The 22209-nt window shown below is 35.3% G+C and overlaps 2 protein-coding genes across 4 annotated transcripts in view; one reads left to right on the forward strand and one right to left on the reverse strand.

The window, feature by feature from the left end:
- The window catches only part of LOC112042933 (mediator of RNA polymerase II transcription subunit 4), a 121588-nt gene extending 113138 nt beyond the window's left edge, over window positions 1-8450 (reverse strand). The window contains exon 1 of the mRNA XM_052883891.1: window positions 8426-8450. The gene's annotated coding sequence lies outside the window, so the exon portion shown is untranslated. The remainder of the gene's footprint in view (window positions 1-8425) is intronic.
- The window catches only part of LOC112042932 (tachykinin-like peptides receptor 86C), a 112322-nt gene that overhangs the window by 73001 nt on the left and 17112 nt on the right, over window positions 1-22209 (forward strand). For all 3 annotated transcript variants that reach the window (XM_024078146.2, XM_024078144.2, XM_052883886.1), the window contains 2 exons: window positions 6903-6980; window positions 9152-9299. In XM_024078146.2, the coding sequence (XP_023933914.1) occupies window positions 6903-6980; window positions 9152-9299 (226 nt within the window). The remainder of the gene's footprint in view (window positions 1-6902; window positions 6981-9151; window positions 9300-22209) is intronic.

Raw genomic sequence — 22209 nt, forward strand, 5'->3', positions numbered from 1 at the left:
ATCATAATCATCATTAGCAACCCATATTCAGCTTAATGTTGAGCATGAATTTCCTCTCAGAGTGAGAGGCTTTAGGCCAATAGTCCACCACGCTGGCCCAACATAGATTGGCAGACTTTACACAACTTGACAATTATGAAAATTCTTAGATAAGCAGGTTTCCTCACGATGTTTTCATTCACCAAAAAAGTTTCCTTTACGCTGGCCCAACTTAGACTTTACACATCTTGACAATTATGAAAATTCTTAGATAAGCAGGTTTCCTCACGATGTTTTCATTCACCTAAAAGGTTTCCATTTTTAGATAAAACGTGTATTCTTTAAAATTAAATTTCAATGAAAATAAGGTCATCATCACCATTATCATAATTATCAGCCGGTGGACGTCCACTTCAGGACATAGGCGTTTTGTAAGGACCTCCAAACATCACGATCCTTTTCTCATAATAAGGTACAATCGTCCTTTAATTACATACCAGTTGTGTCCCATTGTTTCGAACGCATATCTATCTGATTTCCAATATATTGTATCGGAATACAATTTCATCAGAACTGCATATTATGTGCTAATTCAGGCCAACATTGTGCCAACTTTCACCGAGATCCATTCAGCCATTCTAATGCCATAGTAAGTCTGTCTGTCTGTTACCTTTTCACTGCTAAACCGCTGAACCAATTTGAACACAATTTCGAATAGAGATAAAGTACACCTTGGAGCAGATCATAGGCTTCTTTTTTCCCGGAATAATGTACGGACTAAAAAAACAGATTTTACACGAACGGAGTTGCTAGTACAGTTATAAATGGTGTAACTAACCTAACTTTGTTACAAGTCTAGTACTATGCGCGTTTTATTTGCGTTAATCCGTTTTCCTATTCCAGCCTTTAATCTATCTCTATGCTAAATTTCTTCTAGATTCGTTCAGCCGTTTTGGAGTTGCGAATATTCTGAATATTCCGACTTTATATTTCGTTTATACTCGTAAAATGAAATAAGTAGGTACTTAATTTAACTATACAGTTAATATACATATAAATCATTTTAAAATGATATTACCTTTTGCGAATATAAAACTTTGTCATAGTTTTTATGATCGTTTGAGTTTTTCTGTAATGGCTCAATTTTGTGAAAAGAATATATTATCTTTGGTCACAAATCACGATGTAATGAAACGCCGCTTACGTAAATTTTCTTTGTCTGGTTATTGGGGGACCGTCTGGAATACAATTACATTCGTATGGCAAAAACCAAGAAAAATATATAATAATATGGCGAAACACGTATGTACTTATGAAAAAGTACGGCTTTGACGGCCTCTGTGGCGCAGTGGTATGCGCGGTGGATTTACAAAACGGAGGTTCTGGGTTCGATCCCCGGCTGGGCAGATTGAGATTTTCTTAATTGGTCCAGGTCTGGCTGGTGGGAGGCTTCGACCGTGGCTAGTTACCACCCTACCGGCAAAGACGTTTTGCCAAGCGATTTAGCGTTCCGGTACGATGTCGGGTAGAAACCGAAAGGGGTGTGGATTTTCATCCTCCTCCTAACAAGTTAGCCCGTTTCTATCTAAGACTGCATCATCACTTACCATCAGGTGAGATTGTAGTCAAGTTCTAACTTGTAAAGAATAAAAAAAAAGAAAAACATTTGCACTATGAGACAAAGATGTTTATAAAAAAAGAAGAAACTCGTAGCTGTAATAAGCTACAAAATGACTTCACATTAGTAAGAAGGGTCTGAACAGTGGCGTGCATAAGGTTTTTTACTAGGGTATGCACTATAAGTAAAATTCATTGTCCAGCTATGTATTCTGTGGTCCAACATATGTTTGTAATGAGTCCTTAGGGTAGGATTTACATTTTTGCATCTATGAAAAGCACGCCACTGGGTCTGAACCCTAATTTTTCGTGTTGACCTTGATCCAATAGATTCGAAAGGCATCTAACAGCAATATTTCCTGAATTTTTATAGCCATTCCTATTTTTTTTTTTGTAAATAGAGTGTGTATACTCCATTTACAAAAAAAATGGGAATTACAGCGTTAAGCTTTGCAGAGCTTAGGTCGTTTCATTGAGTATTTTTTTAAATCCTCCAATACCTATATGTATTTTTTGATATTTATAAAAACCGTCGTAGCGTACGTTTGAACCATTGCTAGTTATAAATATAAGCTTGAATAACTCAACGGGGTCGGACTCATCACCGACTAATGTTGTACTTAGACTCCTAACAGACTTTTCCGACTAGTTGAGGAAATCAGTCATATTTAAAAAATATGGCAAATAATCTATTTAAAAAAAAATATTATAAAATTGAAAATTTTGAAAACCCCTGAAGGTCATGAAATTATTAATTACACTTTTGATCAAGTCTTATTTATTTACTCTCTTTCAGTGCGCTTTCATTTGAGACCCCACATGAGTATATTTGCAGACATTCGGTTATTCTTCCCCACTTTAACAACCCACAACTTTCAAACGGCTCAACCGATTTTCAGTAAACATGTAAGAACACGCACATAAATCACCTTTAATACATAAAATCTTTTTTTTTATTCTTTAAAAGTTAGGCTTTGACTATAATCTCACCTGACGGTAAGTGATGATGAAGTCTATGATGGAAGCGGGCTAACTTGTTAGGAGGAGGATGAATCACAACTTTTCGGTATTGAAAATTATATTAGAGTAGCGGACCCGGTCAAGCTTCGTTTTGACCTATGTGCACATCTTTCCTACCCCACCCTATTTCCATCCTACCTTATCCTACTCCGACCCTACCATACCCAATCCTAGTCCTACCCTACCCTTATCCTATTCTACACCTACCTTTGCTAGGGGCCAGTCGCCAACAACAGCTTCGCGGCAACCCTACAAAAACATCTTGAAATATTAGATTCTAAGAATGACCTGCGAATGGTTGCTACGAAGCAAAGTGTCAGGCGACTGTGAGCAGATTCCTCTTAATCTTGCATAAAGCAGAATTCAACTCTTGAAACTAAATAAAAAAAACGCTAAAGTGATCCAAATTGCAAGGTCCATAGTTGACAAACTTTTATAAATGTTGAATGTCAGGCCTTCGCAGGTTCTTAGAGACCATTGGTAATGCTGCAACTGGTATAAAGGCAGAAGTATAAAGAAGTCATTATTATCATCATCATCATCATTATCAGCTGTTGGACGTCCACAGCTGGACTTAGGCCTCTTGCATGCATTTCCAAGCACAACGGTCTCAAACCAGCATCTAGCGGCTCCCTGCGACTCACTTGATATCCTCGGTCGACCTAGTGGGGGGTCGACCAGCACTGCGCTTTCCGGTGTCGCCATTCCAGCACCTAGCACCCTAAGGTACTGGATAAAAAACACAGCGTAATGTCTTACGGTATTTTATTTTGTTGTGGGGCAAGGCTGCTGATATACATTCCATATTTGTACTTCAGAAAAGAGCAGTTCGGGCAATATATAAATTAAAATCACGTGAGTCCCTTCGTCAAAAGTTTAAAGAAATAGGTATACCAACAGTAACCTGTCAATATATATATAACAGCATAATCTATGTAAGACAAAATATTAATTTGTACAAACGAAAAGGAGTTCTAAACCCACGTCTTACTAGACACGGGCATAAGTTAGTTATTTCTGCATATCGTCTCCAAAGAGTAAAAAAATCTTTTGTAGGTTTGGGTGTACTCTTCTATAACAAGATCCCCAAGACTGTGATGGACCTGCCAATGCATAACTTTAAGCAATGTGTTAAAAAACATTTGTTTAGTCGAGGTTACTACACCATCGATGAGTTCCTTAATGACAAAGTTGCTTGGAGGCCGTTGGATCAGCTTCCACCTTCACACAGGAAGTAAAACTATAAGAAGTTGTAATGTTGTCATAAATTGTAATTATAATATTATTGTATGATTTTTTTAAAAAAAGAGCAACTGTTGAGTTTCTTGCCGGTTTCTTCTCAGCAGAATCTGCCTTCCGAACCGGTGGTAGAATCTTTACAGATAGTTAACTGACAAAAGTGCTTGTATACTGAGCCTACTTGAAATAAATGAATTTTTGATTTTGATTTTGAAAAAATAAACCCAGTTAAATTTAAAACCAAACTTCGTTTCATTGGAAACAAAATTAGCAATGTTTTGAGAAAATTACTAGGCAACCCTAATGATAAACGTTCAGAGTAATTTCAGGGTTAAAGAAAAGAAAAGACGAACAGTTTCTTTAATAAGCTAGGTCTTTGCCAGCATTTAATAAATCATTTCCAAATTACAAAGGGAACCACTAGCGCTTGATTCGTAATTCTTTTAAGTCCAAGAATTTTTACTGAACCATTTCGAACAGCACGATCATAACTAATTAATCTAAAGCCGTAGACTAATAAAATAGGTAGACGGTATCTCGCTAGTATCTATGTGTGAGTGTATTGCCAGATATAGGAAATGAATGGCGTTCTGACTATAGAATGAGGTGTAAACATACTGTGCATGAAGCTAAGGATGACGCCGCAGGTTGATAGAAATAAATAATTAAGTTCTGAAGATCCAGAGATTACCACAATACCACAAACTTTACTTTAATATATGTATAAATGCATTCATCACGAAATATCGTAAACCGCCTGATGTATAAAATCGAAATTTGGCAGGGAGGTAGCTTATAGTTAGTAGGTATCCGCTAAGAAAGGATTTTGTGATAGGGCCGGATTAAGGAGTTCTAAGGGCGGTCGAAATCGCGGGCGTCCGCACGTATTCTATATAGACGTACGTATATAGAGTATAGATTTTAACCAAGCGTCCATTTACCTTCGCGTTGCATTTTGCAAAATCTGTTGCAAATTCACAGCACAACCTATTCGCATTTTGTTTTTAAAATTCGATCATGTTCGTCCACAACTGGATGTCCACGTGGAACGTTTGTCAGGAAAATTAATTCAATTACAAACGTATATGTCCAACAAAGTAGAGAAAATAAAGATCAGAGAGTATAATTTTATAGCTATACTTTATGTAGGTTGAATGGTGAATGGATTTCTCGTGTTAAAGCCTAATGCCCGATGTTCTTCTTTTTTTTTTTCTGAGCACATTTCCGAACTTGACCAATTTGATGGTGTGAGTATAAATGACGTCATTCTCATGATGACAATGTTGTTTTATTCTTTGTTGTTGATAAACAGTAGTTATAAACTCTATGGGTCCTCGTCACCCTAAGCCCACCAACCCGCATTGTAACAGCGTGGTGGGTCTAAGGATGTATATGTCACAGTTAGATTGTAAAATACGTTAGTTTATAACCTCACTCGTGATATTATAATCTACCGTCATATTGTGAACTGAAAATACTGGCGGGATTGAAGTCAAGGGCTAACTTGTAAAGAATAAAAAAAAAACAGCCACATACCAAGCTTACCGTACATACCAGGACCGGACTCCGGACTTCCGGACAGGGACGGACATTGGCTGACGAATTTTCAGCCTTCTTAAAATAAGCCTGTCTAGCTATCGCAGGCTCTCGGTCTACTTTTAATTTATTTATAAAAAAAAAACAATGACATAGAAATTAATAGAAAACATAGAAAAAAAGTATGTGCAAAGGCAGTCTTATTGCTTTTAACGATTTCTGCGAAACAACCTTTGGACAAAGGAGGATATATAGGAGGTACGTAACAAAGGCTTCGTGAGGGTTTTATATTACAAAAATTCATAACATTGGACCGGGGCCATGTAAATAAAAGTTGTCTGCCTCAAAATTGAACAACTTTTTTAGTTCAATGATTTGAGGTAAACATTTGTAGGTGAAGCCGATATCGGTTTTGTGATATTGGATATCTAAAAGTTCTTAACTTTCTTTCCGTAGTACCTACAACAAACTCTATTTATTACTATACTAGTGACCGACACTAGCTTCGCACGGGTGTTATATAGATATTTAGGTATATTTATTAAACGCAAGCTTTAAGTAAAGTCTTATTATAGTGTTAAACAGTATATAAATGATAAAAAGCTTGTATTATACGACTGTGTGCTTAGTTTTAAATAAGTTTGTAAAATAGTGGTAAACAAAAAAAATAAACCTTGGCTGTTGTGGGCTCTTCTCGGACCGAGGCGCGTTTGGAACCCTCGTAACTTTAATTTTAAGTTTTCGACTATTATTACCACCATTAGATTAAATTAAATTTTGACATATACCTGACCTTTCAAAAGTGCTTGTAAAGTAAGCCTAATTAAAATAAATGATTTTTGATTTTTGTAATCTTTATTTTATAAATGTACTAGAGAGTGCCACAAAGATATCATTATCTTTATGGCAAACCTCCAACCCTCGCTAAGAGGGACGAAACGTACGGCCACACAAAGATATTTTATATTATAGATATGTTACGTTCTTACAAAATCACCGCCAAAAGTAATCAGAATTTAGCTACACCACTGAGCGCACATATCCGCAACTTTGTGTTTATTTACATTATATATTTGAGTATAATATAGTTTTTACACTTCCTGAAAATACAGCTTGACATTGTAGATAATATTTAGGTATTATTTGTTTAGATAACTTTCGTTGTTTAATAGGCAATTAAATAAAATTAAGACAATTATACACATTTGTCCGCCTCAGTTTTCTCTAGTATAAAATATAATTAGTTGCGGCCACACGAGATAATGTCTTCGACACATTCTAGGCCTATTTAAAGGCCTATCTAATGCACTTCTTAATACTTCTTGTTGTTTAAAGGCAAGTCCTTATAACTCGTACAAGAAAGCTCTCAAAAGCTCTAGTGTTTCGTTTGAAATTTACTTAGGAGGAGTCCTCTCTTGAGGAGGGAGGCCTGACCCTTTAGTGGGCCAATTATAACATTTGTTTCTGATTACTGAATTAAGTGAAATTAATGTGTAGTTTTTTTTTCGCAGGTACATAAACGGAGAGCGAGAAATATGTTTCATAAAATGGCCAGATGGTAGCTACCCCACTTCGAGAACGGATTACTGGTAAGTCGGTCATATACGAGTATATATTATTTTTCCGGTTTTTTTTTAAATTTTAGTGGAAATCAGTAAGTAGGCAACAATTTTTTTGGTAACGTAAACCTATTTCATTTAAATGAGCTCTGCCACGTCTAACTACGAATAGGTAGGTATATAGTATTAGGTACTTTTTCGCGAAATTAAGTATGTATTTCAGTATTTGTTGAATATGTTTTGACGTTATACTTCACCACTTAGTCGCCTGCATGTTTCCGTTTCCGATGCGTACTTGTCTCCATAGAAAATGATAGATTTATATAAATAACTGAATATAAAATAATGTGTGTATGTACTCGTAATATACTTAATAGTCCCGTAAATGTTAGATTAACTTTTGTCTGTCTTGCTTGCTAAAGGTTGGATAATAGTTCAATTTATAATGTAGTCGAATTTAACGCAGCAAAACCATTTTATTTTTGAAAATGTTTTCCGTTATCTTACTTTCAGGCTTTATATTTTGTTGAAATTTTAAATCGTACGATTACTTATAGCTCATAGCTGACATTATATCAACTGACGCTGACTTGTGGATTAATTTAAAGTTCCATTTTATTTTTACGGAGCGATCAAAACAGTACTTTTAAATGTCAAGTGTGGATTATTTTGTTTACTACCGGCTCAACTGATTCCGCCTTCCGAACCGGTCACGATGCTTCAAAAGTGCTACTTGAAATAAAATTATTTTAAATTTGAATTTATATGTTAATCTTAATAATTGAATCTAAGTACAAGAAATTAATTTCAAGGTAGTACCTACATAATGATTAAACATGAGAACATTTTCTTTTTTCATACCGTTTAGAGCATGATTTTGGAGTAGGTAGTTACTTACCTATATTATTTAGTCGGGTTTTTTTTTTAATTTATTCAGAACTTACTTTTAATTTTAATTATTTTTGGGACTTAGTCTAGTATGACAAGTAAAAAATAAAAATTATTAAAATAAAATTATATAAAATAAAAATTAAACAATCATTTTGAATTGGTCTGGTGAGAAAATATGTGGGGTCTTTGAAGTAAAGCAGTAAGTAACTTCATAAGCAAAAACCATTATTAAAAAAAATTATGACTACTGCTCAATTCAAAAAAACGTCATATAGCCAGTTAAGCATATTAGAATCCGCTCAAAATCATAACGTAATCAGGTAAAAATTGGTACCGCATACGCGTAGTTTCAAAAATGTAATAATTTTATAACTAAAATTTTCTTCTCGCGAGCTGACTGAAAACTTTTTATAAAGCAAATTGAACATGAAAATTAATATTTTCCGTTGAATTTGTTCCAAAAATACGTCCAAAAACGCGATATATATTTTCCTGAAATACAAAGTCTAGCTATTTAACATTACGAAATGCACTCATGTTTTAATTAATGTAAAGTTTAATAATTACTTAATTTTTGTACTCACTTTAATTATTTTTTTCTCCAGATCCGATAATAAATTCTTCCTCGAGACTTCGACTCTAAACTGTTTAAAGCGAACTTCTTATTTCCTCTTGTGACGTTGTTTCTTGGAGTAGGTTTTCGTCTTGATTTTTTTTATTGTTGTATTTGTCTTATGCGATCAGTCAGATTGTGTATGGTGGCGCGCTCTCATAAAGACCCATGTCCAGCAGTGGACAGATACAGACTGATCATGATCAGTCTTAAGACTATGATGATGGCCTTGTCGGAAATATCAGTCGTAAGACAATCGTTATAATAATAATAATAATAATAAGTTTCTTTATTTATGGCTACAAAGGCCCATAGCTTAGTTACATTCTTAAAAATTATGTTAGTAGGTACACATTACAATTAAGAAAATAAAAATAAATAATAAACTATCTCACCGCACCAAAACAGAAATAAATTTCTGCAGGATCGGCGGGTCAGTGTTGCTTGCTAACATGTTCAAGATCCTATTGGAGCTCGCCCGCAGTCTTGCTAGGAGGGATGACCGTTTTCTAAATATTGCATAAAAATGGTCTGTCCGCTCCTGCGCAAATAAACCTGACGCTGACAATGATGGTGTTGTCAGAAAGTTGACGATCAGAGTTAACCCCAGAAGCTCCACCAATTTTGCGGTGATTAGTTGTATTCATAATGAATTTTCGCGAAGTAACGCCTCCTTATATTCAATGTTTCGTTGCAGCTACAATATAGTATTCCTGATGGTGACGTATGTGGTGCCAATGGTGGTCATGGTGTGGGCGTACGCTCGCATGAGCGCGGCGCTGCGCGGCCGGACTATTGGAGAGTGTACGCATCACCAGATGCAGGTCGTGAGGGCCAAGAGAAAGGTAAGTTTGAAGTATACTCCGCGTCACGCAACAAGTCCCGTAGACGTGGCGCTCATTGTCATTTGGTAATGGCGGTCTTATTGTCATTTTTGTGTAAGGCGCTGTCAATTTTAGTTCAGATTTTAGCAGTGGGACTTAATACTCTATTTTTATTCAATACTCTTGCGGGAGAGATTCCTCCAGGGAATGAATTTAGTGGACTGTAGGGATATACGAGTAGGTATAGGTGCTGGTTAAATGAGTCCGGCCGAATGTTTCCTCTAATCAAATGGGCGGGCTTCCATCACCGAAATGAAAGGTAATTCAAACAAACCACCTACCTTTCGATGATCTTCATCTGCCCAGAAGCTGGAACCAGCTTCCTCGCCAACACGTCGTTGAAACTCAGTGTTCTATGACACACACACACACACACACACACATGTCTCGAATAGACAGCGAACACAGCGAGACGAAATGTCTGACGAACGAAGAGGCAAAAGGCGTACGAGGGGGCGCTCACAGCTCCTTGGGACTAGTTTTGGCCTGCAATGACTGTACTATATTAGGACAACTGTAGGTGGTGTGTACGTAATAATAATATACATTATACATACATACATACTAATTACTACACACTAACACATAAGCCATATCACACAAATTATATATAAGCGAGGCAAGTGCTTATGTAATTGGTCTGAGTATGCGATAGATTCATTGTGTAGTTGTATACATCTAACCATTATATTGCGGTCGTCCGTGACATCGTATACGCGTGAAATTCGCTTTTCCACAATTGCCTATACGCTGCTCCATAACCTCCTAAGTTCAGCTGTTTCAGAGATTAGCACACAAACACTAAGACAGACAGACTAACAAAAACTTAAAAACAAAACGGGCTTATGTTTTAGTATCGTGTAAGTAGCTTATCGATTTGTGGGATCGCCCTCAAGTGCTAAGTTATCATCGAGTTAACCGAATATAACCTTGAATTGACGAAAGTTACTTTCCAATAAGGAATGCTCGCATTTGCATTTCTCAACCAAGATCAGAAATTAATTCTATAAAAACTTCCCGCATTGGTTTGAACGGTGTTCGAATAATTTTAATTAACTGCGATCTTGCAAATGACTGTAAATTTATTTAACTACATGAGTTAAAAAAAAATTACTATATATATTTTTTATGTTGGAGTTTATGCTTTCTTTTTTTTTATTATATAATTTAAAATGCTATTAATAAGTCTTTATTTGTAATTTCGAATATTAAAACATTTTAGGTAAAAGTTATCGTATACTAAATGTTAAAGTTACGAATATATCCTCCTTATATAATCTTAATCCTTTTCATTTCCGAATGGGAGTTTCCTTGCGATGTATCTCACTTGTAATGAAAACAAAGTACTCGGTTAATGAAGAGGTTTTACTTTAAATAGGTCACTGTAGGATGGATCCTAATGCATTTTGTTTTCCGCAGATACTTTATTTTGCTAACTTAGTTTATAGGTAATGGATAAAAATTAGATTTTCCCGAAAATTTTCATTTTGCTATTTGTTCTGACTCAATCAATCTCTTTGTTTTAATTTTTTCTAAATCATGGAAAGAGTTATTTTATTCTTTTTTTCGCAAATAGAAGATTAGACAATACAACCTGTGCATTATCAAGGCTATTCACTAACTCAGATGCTTGTAGAAAGTGACTATTTAGTTTTATAATTTCCAAAATTCGATCTTACTGAATTTCAAATCTAGTGAGCTCTAAGCGAAAGTTTGGATGTAGCAACTTGCTTACAAGAAGTTGGCTTTAGAGTTTGGCAAAACTATGTAGATAGGATTTCCCGTGTCGAGGGAAACAGTGACAGCAAAAAACGTCTGTTTTCTTCCTTCGTCTAAAACTTTTAATTCTATTGGAAAGCAGTTTTAGCAAGCATTTAACTACACAGTTTTAAGAGACCGTCTGTTAACTTTTAATAAAGTGCCTAATTTTATTACCGTCTTTTCCGGAGAATAGAATGGTAACTGACATTACAAGTGTTTTATTATTATTTGATTTTTGGGATCTATAGGTAATAATACATCTTCTCATTTTTTTTCGTAATTTTTATGCAGCTATTAATTAAATTACAAAATATTACAATAGTATTTCAAGATATAGTTACATAATATTAGTATAATGTATTCCTACTTCTTCTAGTTCATCTACTTCTAGTAAATTAACAGCCATACAATTGTCTTCCTATACTCAAAATTTAAGCCTTGATTATGATAAAATCAGTTAACATTTTATTCTCGTTCAAAATCTTCCGATCGGTGCTCGTAATTCTCCATCACTTGCACTTACCGTTTTATTCTGTAGGTTTATAATCTGCAGATAACAACGGTAAGTGCAGAATACAATATTGGATTCCGGTTAGACTGTACGGTGAATAAAATGGTAATAGACATTATATGAAATTGAAAATGCAATGATGATTTATTTTCGGTAACATTTCATTTTAAATTTATGGCTTTATTATTATATCTAGGCTTTTGTCAATTAAGATTAACAAAAGCTACAAAAATTAGCTTTTATTCGAGCTTTCTCACTTTTATAAAAGTCTATTATTTTGTTAAGAATCGCCAAAATTCAGTTTTTTATTTTTCCTGAAAAATTAGCTTTTTGCAATTACAATTTTATTTATAAATTAGACATCAATTTATTTTTGATTACACTAGCTTTTTACTGCGTCATTACTTGCGGCTATTTTCAGTTATGTCTTTTGTCCCACATAATCTAATATTCTTGGGTATAATAATGGGTTCTTCACGAAACCTATCAACTCTTATTACCTCATTAAGTTTTAGTTTTGCTTACGTACTTTAAGGCCCAGATTATCTCTGATATATTTAGTTAGAATTAATTTGCGGTACGGGTGGAAAACACGTGTCATAATATTCAAGTCTCTCAAACGATGAAGGAAAAACATCGTGAGGAAACCTGCATACCAGAGAATTTTCTCAATTCTCTGCGTGTGTGAAGTCTGCCAATCTGCATTGGGTCAGCGTGGTGGACTATTGGCCTAACCCCTCTCATTCTGAAAGGAGACTCGAGCTCAGCAGTAAGCCAAATATGGGTTGATATTTGATAATGATGATGATGATGATGATGATGATGATGATGATGATGATGAGTGGGAAACAAACGAATATAGTTAGCCCTAGATTACAAGCTCACCTGATGGTAAGTGATGATGAGACCTAAGATGAAAGCGGGCTAACTTGTAAGGAGGAGGATGATAATCCACACCGCTTTCGGTTTCTACACGACATCGTACCAGAACGCTAAATCGCTTTGCGGTACGAAAATACACACCTATATATCTATCTATAAAATATTATTATAAAAATGTATAGTTTATGAGGTTTTGGACTACTCTGTTTGGATGCTGATCCGATTTGAGAAGTTCTTTTATCAATAGAAAGCCATGTTATTTGAGAATGTCATAGACTACATTTTATCCCCATATTTTTATGGGTACGAGAACTACGCGGGTATAACCGCGCGACACTGTTAGTATTGATTAAATACGTCTCAAGTAGGTACTTTATTACCTCCGTTATTTTATTTTCTACTAGCTGACGGCGCGCGGTTTTACCCGCGTGGTTCCCGTTCCCGTAGGAATACAGGCATAATATATAGCCTATAGCCTTCCTCGATAAATGAGCTATCTAACACTGAAAGCATTTTTCAAATCGGACCAGTAGTTCCCGAGATTAGAGCGTTCAATCAAACAAACAAACAAACTCTTCAGCTTTATAATATTAGTATAGATAAAAAAAAAAATTATCACTTTGTCGCTTAGTCTTATTATCTACAAAAAATAATTATTTGTATCGAAATAAAGCTTATTTGTTAAGGTACAAAGGAAATTGATTATTATCATTTCCGAAGAAGTAATAAATACAACGAATCGCATCAAGATCACGCTTCGCAGGATATCGTGACAAATAACTATCATTAATTGGCGCTCGCGAAAATTCGAAGCCGATAAATATTTTCTTCACGAGTATCGAATATATCAACAGTTTTATTGAAATTACAGAAAATATGAAAAAGGAAGGTCAGAATGTATTGGAAAAGCCTGGGTGTAATATACACACTTTTTTTTAATTTCATTACAAGTTAGCCCTTGACTACAATCTCACCTAGTGGTAAGTGATGACGCAGTCTAAGATGGAAGCGGGCTAACTTGTTAGGAGGAGGATGAAAATCCACACACCTTTCGGTTTCTACACGACATCGTACCGGAACGTCTTTGTCGGTAGGGTAGTAACTAGCCACGGCTGAAGCCTCCCACCAGCCAGACCTGGACCAATTAAGGAAGTCTCAATCGACCTAGCCGGGGATAGAACCCAGGACCTCCGTTTTGTAAATACACTGCTCATACCACGGCGCCACGGAGGCCGTCAACTACTACTACGTTGGAGTAGATAAGATTTTTTTATTTATGCCTGGGTGGTAGCCCGGGATCCGTGGAACAAATTTACAAGTGATACTATCAACTTTATTTTCCATGAGTAGCTACATCTTGATGAGACGCTCAACTTTTTTATTAACGAAAATTCTTGATATTGGTACCTAACTGAGTTACCAGGTAATAAAAAAATCTGAGCGTCGGAACGAGACAATGTACCACGCAATTTGTAGGACATTGTGGCTGTTAAGTTGTATAACTATTAATTAAGTAACACTAAAAAAAACAAGCTGGTTAGTAACAACTGTTAATAATCTCGTTATTGATACTAGTTGGGAAGAGGGTAGTTTACCAAAAGTTTTTACTAACCAGACGTTTTTACAGTACGTATTATGAACGTCGTACAGGCGACTGTCACCCGCACCATGCTACATCGCACATAGGATAGTAATTTAAGAAGAATTAGTAGGACATGAGGCGTCAGACTCAAAGGTATTGCATTTACTTACAGATGAGGTTTTGAGTTTTTTTCATTGGTTTATACTTATATACAGGGTGCTCGGGAGAATTTTCCATAGCTTCAAGGTGTTGAAGAGTCCATTTATAGCAGCCGAACTGTATAACTAATGTATAAAAAATAAACACTTTTTATGTTTTTATACAAACTAATTCAAATAATTCCGACTATCCATGTAACACACGCCTTTATTTATCCTTGCATTTTAAAATACGTCAAACTTGGCTACGTCATAATTATAAGGACGCGTATAAGGGACACCTTTTAAAATCTATTTACAAAAGAAATATTATTTACCCCGAGCATATTACTTTTAGAACACATTTTCCTTGAACATTAATTAATTTTCGGTAAAGAATATAACCCCAGAGTTATGGGAAACATTCCCGAGCAAACAGAATTTATAATTGATGGGTAATTAGGCAATATCATATTATTCGTTACTGTAAACATATTGTTAATGTTGGTATTATTTTCACTAATAGTTTTAATTTCGATTTTGTTTCTTATAAAGATCGTAAGAATCAGTCACCGACATAGCTCAACAAGTTGCGAAGCTGAAGTGTCAATGGACGGGGCACATAGTTCAAAGAGCCAATGGAGGTTTGGGTCCCAAAGTGCTTTAATGGCGACCCCGCACTAGTAAGCACAGTGTTGGTCGACATCCCCACCAGGTGGACTGACGACGTCAAGCGAGTCACAGGGATTCGCTGGATGCAGTCGGCTCAGTATCGTGATCTTTGGAAGTCCCTACAAAAGGTCATGATGATGATGATGAAAGATCGAAAAACTAAATTACTTACTGAAATATTGAAGTAATACCACATTCATGAAATTTTAGAAATCCCTCACTTTTCAAACGTAATCATGCCGTCAATAAAATAACAAACGTCCCGTCAAACAAATGTCCCCCTCAACACTCAACGTTGTCGCTAACATGAAATATGTCAATTTAAGCATTCCATTCCATATTATAACGTATTTGCTGTAAGAGCTTTTGCATCAAATATTTCGGGTTTCCCTCCGCTAAAACATCTGTCTTACGACTCTACGAGATCATACAACATTCGTCGAAGATATCATGTTACATTTTTGATGCGAGACGAGAACCTATACATCTGTCAAACCATTGTTCCCTTATATTTTAGCTTTTATCCGTACGTTGACTAGTCTTTTTATGTTAGTCCACAATACGCTATACTACTTTGTTACAGACAATAATGAAAACAAATCTTACTACAAAAGAGCTTGTATAAAACTAGCTAGTTTGTATGATGCGAAGACGAACAACAAATGTTTAGACTTGTTATAACAAAGATTTTATACTAATAGATATGTTACGTGCCTAAAAATCACCGCAAAAAGTGATCCGAATTTAGCTACTTCACTGTGCACATATGCACAACTTTGTGTTTTTTCAATACTAGCGGACGCCCGAGACTTCGTCCGCCCATTGACCTCTTTAATCCAGCCCTTACAATAGTATCGTTGTAAAAAAATTTTAATAAAAAAAATTCAACCGACTTCCAACTCAAAAACTAACCTAAACTAAAAAGCAAAAAATAACATCTTACCTATGTGCTACCTTCTGATCAGTTTGAAGGCGGTGCCAAGCCAGTGATATTTTAATTCAAGCCGTTTAAATTATAAAATTTCTGTGGTTCTTTCAGAAACGGCTTTAATTAAAACATGACACTGGATTGGCACCGCCTTCAAACTGATCAGAAGGTAGCACATAGGTAAGATGTTATTTTTTGCTTTTTAGTTTAGGTTAGTTTTTGAGTTGGAAGTCGGTTGAATTTTTTTTATTAAAATTTTTATTTTTTCATTTTTAGTGTTAGCATACCTACTGATTGAGAACACAAATTATTAAGCAATTAGCTTAAACGTTTTTTTTTTCTCATGAAGTCCTACAAACCCAATTTTAAAAATACTACCTTAACTCATATACAAAATTTCACTCCCCCTTTATCCACACTTATCTAATATTAATATCCAGAAAAACGTGAAAGGTATCATAACTCATGAGAAATGGTCTTAACATGGTCTTCATCAGCTGACCCCTTATGTAGTCACAATCCATATGGGTGAAAACTTCTCATCAATATAAAATTAATCAAGTCCAAACACAATGTAGCTACTGTGAAGCATCGAGGAGTTCCCTTAACTGTCCTTCGTCTTCATCACCAGACCCTTAATACAATTACAACCCATCTAGGTGGAAAGTTCTCATCAATACAAATTTATCAAGTCCAAACACAAGGTGGCTACTGTGAACCATTGAGGAGTTCTCTTAACTGTCCTTCGTCTTCATCGCCAGACCCTTAACACAGTCACAACCCATCTAGGTGGAAAATGCTCATCAATACAAATTAATCAAGCCCAAACACAAGGTAACTGCTGTAAATCGTTGACGAGTTCCATCGTTTGTGTTTCGGCTCCATCATCAGACCAACTCCAGACCTTCATAAAATTGTAGTGGTTTAAAATACCTTATGGAAACACTAACAAACACACTGGCCGTCTCTATAATTTTCGAAAGTTCCCCTCGATTTCTCCAGGATGCCATCATCAGATCCTGACATGAAAAAAATGGGACCACCCTGGAACCAAACCCTTCAAAACAAAAAAAGAATTTTCAAGATCGGTTTATAAATGACGGAATTATCGCTGGACATACATAAAAAAAAAAAAAAACATACATACAGCCGAACGTAGAACCTCCTCCTTTTTGGAAGTCGGTTAAAAATGGAGTAACTTCTCCCGTTTTCCCAACATTTCCCTTCACTGCTCTGCTCCTATTGATTGTAGCGTGATGAAAAGTACACTATAATCTACCCAGGAGTATGAAAAATAATTGTACCAAGTTTCGTTAAAATTCGTCGAGTAGTTTTTGTTTCTATAACGAACATACAAACAGACAGTTTTTGTGTGCGTATACCCGAATCGGTGCTTACGTTTTTTTTTTTTTTCTCTTCCACAGTGGTTGTCTGGAAGAGATCGCTCTTTAGCGATAAGACCGCCATTTGTACATTAGTTTCTAAGTGTTATTATAAGTTATTGTTTATTTTTGTTTTTAATGTACAATAAAGTATATTTCTTCTTCTTCTTCTTCTTCTTCAGACAGACAAAAAATTTTACTGACAGTATCGATCACTAATCACCCTTGACTGTTATTTTGGAAATATATTTCATGTACAGAATTGACCTCTCTACAGATTTATTATAAGTATAGTTTCTACACTTCTTCAACATACAACTCGACATTGTAGACAATATTTAGCTATTATTGTGTTTAAATCACTTTCGTTGTTTACTACGTGCCTTGGTCCGAGAAGAGACCACAAAAAACTAAGACAGGTTTTTTTTTTTTTTAGTTTTTCACCATTTATCCAAACACATGATTATTTATTATTTTATTAAATACTTTCTTCGGTATAAACTGTCTCCTACATGGTAGATTAAGAGCATATGTATATTGTAAACATTTCAGAACTATGTGTAGGATAAACATCAAAGATTTGTTGGAAACATTATCTTAATCATTTGATGTAAAAGCTTTAGAACGCTTCAGGGCATGTTAACATTCGTGTTCTCTCGGATTTACATATTAATGTTAAATTGCTACAGCTCAGTGATCTTTAATGCTTCACACTCTACTTGAAAATGGCATGAAAATTTTCGTTGTTTTGTAAACTTTAACTAACGGAAGCAAATTATTAATTAAACTGTTAATTATTCAACTAGTTCGAAGAACTGGTGAGCTTTGGGGTTCCAAGGTGCCGAAATGGCTACCCCACACTAGAAAGCGTAGTGTTGGTCGAACCCCCACTAGGTGGACTGACGACATCAAGCGCAGGGATTCTCTGGATGCAGGTGACTCAGGATCGTTATGTTTGGAAGTCCCTACAAAAGTCCTATATCCTGCAGTGGACGTTCATCGGCTGATATGATGATGATGATGTTAATTATTATGTAACATATTATAACTTTTTTATGTTTATTATACCTGAATTATTAACACTTTAATTTTAAAGTGTCTATGTTCAAGAGATAAAAAAAATCAAGTCACCTCATTATATTCAGTCAGCCAGGCATAGCAGGGATGTTCACCGTTGCGAAGTTTAAATACGAGTAGGTTGGAGATTATGATTTCATTCGACAAATACAAAATTACAATTCAATGTTATTTTAATTCGAATATTATAGACTTTATTTACAATTATTTTTAAAACCTTTAAGTTAGACTTGTAGACTCAGGTAAAGTTAAGAACAGTGGACAAAAACCTCAACAATTGGGTCAAAATCAATCAGAAATATAACATTATTGCTAGATGTAAACTCATACATTTTTAACATCCTTACATTCAATTTGACATTATACATTCTATGAAGTACACATAACAAAGATATTTGTTTTGTCTGAACGCCCATTCATTTGTGCTATTTAATAAGGAACGTTTTTGAGCAATCCGTGGACCCGCTCCAAATAATATGACCCTTTAAATCCCTGTAGCTCCGAAAGTAATAATTGCAGATACCTTGTTACTTTTATTAAATTCCTTTACTATTAGCATACTCTTAATTTTTATACAATTAAAAAAAACTGTCATCATCCCTAGTGTAAAAGTATCGTTTGATAAAATAACTAAAATAACCAGAATCCTCCATCTATATTATTCACACATCGAGGCCAACGGTCATGTATTTCACTACAGTCATCCATTAGACACAGTTGGATTCACATCATTTCCGATATATGACCGCACTCCCAACGCTTGAGGATGGCAAATAATGGCCGACGTAAAACGTACTCCGGATCTCAATTCCGGAACAACCTTTCGCCTATTGTGAATACAGTTTAAAAGCTTATAGAAAGGTAATCGATGTTTGTTCAGCGTATGGCGTACTAAAAGTATGCAAAATATTTCAAAACGAGTTTGAAACATTTGAACACTTTGAAATTCTGCGAGAATAAATGAAGAAAATCACGTACCATACACTCCCATTATTTTGAGATGGTCTAGTAAATCAATACATACATATAAATAAAATTGAAGTGTCTGCCTGTGATTCCAAAATAACTGTGTTTTTACTGTAGGTAACCCGTTTAAATGTGTTTTTTTACTCTGAATGTGTAAGTTAATTTATGTACGATATACCTACACTAAAACAAAGGTAAGCTTATTTAATTTTTGTCGGTCTGTCTTCAGTTTGTACGGGCTGGAATGACTGAACCGCTTTTAATGGGACTTTAATTGGAAGATAGAAAAGCTTATGGAGCAACATATCGGCTACTTTTATCCCGAAAAAATAAATTCCCGCGGAATTTCAAAACAGAATATCTCGCGTCGGCTTGTATACATAAAACAATTAACTCTTTCATCCTCAAAAATAAGCATATTTCTCTTTTTAATATACGCAGTGCCACGTAGACAGGACCATGGAAATGATGTGTTATGCAGCATTATTATGAACCTCCATGAAACCTAGGCTATTTTCACATACCTACTGAACCTATAAAAATAATGTTACGTATGTATGGTTGATGGTTTTGTTATGCTGATACCCCAAAATACTGTGACTAAAATAAAAATGTTTATGAAAATGCTAATTTCCAATTCGATTTTGGGGCGGAGGAGGAAAATCTTTGTGAAAATGACCAGCCTCGTTACGTTTCTTCCTGTTAGTTTCCTTCGGGTTTGGCGAACCCTGATAAGAAAAACGGAATATTATGAAAGCAGTTGCACGGTGGCTTTACGCACGGATCCCTTTCGTTTGCAGGATTTCTGTAGGATATTAGGCGAACATGAAGAAACTAAATCCATTTATACGAGTGTTATTACAGTTTCATGGGGTTTCGTGTTCCAGATTGGATCAAACATGTTTGGATTAAATTTGAGTTACTGTGTAGACATTTTTATTCAGAACGAGCTGGATAAATATATTTATTTCTATTTATTTTTTCTTAGTAGCTTACAAAGCACATTTTCTTATGATCACTGTGATCAGTTTCATTGTATTTTGTACTAGTACACGCCGCGTGGTTCACCCGCGTGGTTCCCGTTCCTTTAGGATTAAGGGGATAATATTGCCTATAGCATTCCTCGATAAATGGGTTATCTAACACTGAAATAATTTTTCAAATCGGACCAGTAGTTTCTGAGATTAGCGCGTTCAATCAAACAAACCAACGAAGAAACTCTTGATCTTTATAATACTAGTATAGAAGTATAGATTGGCAATCTACCATGTAAACTCTTCTAGTTATCTGAATATCTGCGTATTTTGGGGAATCTAAGCTAATGTCAAGTATGACACAGGAAAGAAACACAGTGTACTTTAGCCGATGAAGAAGATTTCTCACTTTATAAGGGAAATCGGAAAATGTACGCGACCTAAATTGTAGTTCATTAATTTTGATACTTAACTGAAATCGGCCTTTAAATCTTAATTAAAATTCAAGTGCGCTGTTATTTTCTAGATTCATTGTTGTCTCGTCAAAAACAAGATGTAAGGGTTTTAAAATATAGTTTAATTTCACATAATTACTTTTATTAACTAAAACATGTCAAGTCCAGTAATTTTAGGCATTTTAAACTCCAATCTCTATATATATTTGCGAAAAACTGATTTTGGTGACCTGTTGACGTATGTAACTTTTTTAGCCGGCACGATATTGATGTCGATTTTTCACATATTCATAATAATATCGTTAACAACCCATATTCGGCTCACTGCTGAGCTCGAGTCTCCTCTCAGAATGAGAGGGGTTCGGCCAATAGTCCACCACGCTGGCCCAATGCGGATTGGCAGACTTCACACACGCAGAAAATTAAGAAAATTCTCTGGTATGCAGGTTTCCCCACGATGTTTTCCTTCACCGTTTGAGACACGTGTTATTTAATTTCTTAAAATGCACACAACTGAAAAGTTGGAGGTGCATGTCCCGGATCGGATTCGAACCCACACCCTCCGGAATCGGAGGCAGAGGCCATATCCACTGGGCTATCACGCCATTTATCATCATAACAATATAATAATACCGTAATAAAGGTGTATACAAAAATTCAGCTCAGTAGGAATTTTTCCCCAGATAAAATATTGCTGGACTATCAGTCAATTTAAACAGATCGTCGTGGATCTAGAGTCAGTGGACCTGCATGGTAAAACCATGGAAATTTCATAGAGATCTAAGAAGTGGTCATTAATAAAACATTTGAGAAGGCGGAAATACGACCGTGCTCGGTAAAACATGATAAATTGCTTACATTTATTGACGCTCTGGAATATTTTTTTGGCAATAATGATTCTTTGCTTCGCCGAATACGTTACGAGAAAAATCCGTTAATAAATAAATTCTTGTTCTGATATCTCTCAATCAAATATGTGTTAAAATAATCCAAGAAATTTAATATAAATGGTATATTTTATTAAAAGTTTATGAAATATTGTGTAATACATTGCGCTTTCCAAAATGGAAGCGGAAATTGCATTGGTCGATTTCTCATTAGGTGGATCTAAAATATAAAGCGCGTTACAGACAGGTTCTGACCGCTTACGGCTTAAGACCAAAGAGAAGGGCGTGTTTGAAAGACCTTACAACAGATCTATGTCCAGCGCTGGACGTCCATTAGCTGATATACCTAGTATATAATGAGTACTGCTTAGATATAATATAACAAATATCCAAAAATTTCTTTAAAGTAGGTACACTTAATTCACGCGGATAAAGTTACAAGCCACTCAGACCAATCATTATTGTACAGGACCTCCTACAGGCCTCGCTAGACGTTACTTTTCTGTCAAAGAATATGATCAATTGATCAACGACTTAATGTGATTATAAAAACGGTCTCTATAGAATCAATGTTTCATATTTGTAATCGAATTCATCGCTTATAGAACTCCGTGAAAATAATAACCTTTTTGTGTAGTTGTATCGTGTAAAAAACGT

This window comes from Bicyclus anynana, chromosome 10 (assembly GCF_947172395.1).
Source record: "Bicyclus anynana chromosome 10, ilBicAnyn1.1, whole genome shotgun sequence".
Classification (NCBI taxonomy): domain Eukaryota; kingdom Metazoa; phylum Arthropoda; class Insecta; order Lepidoptera; family Nymphalidae; genus Bicyclus; species Bicyclus anynana.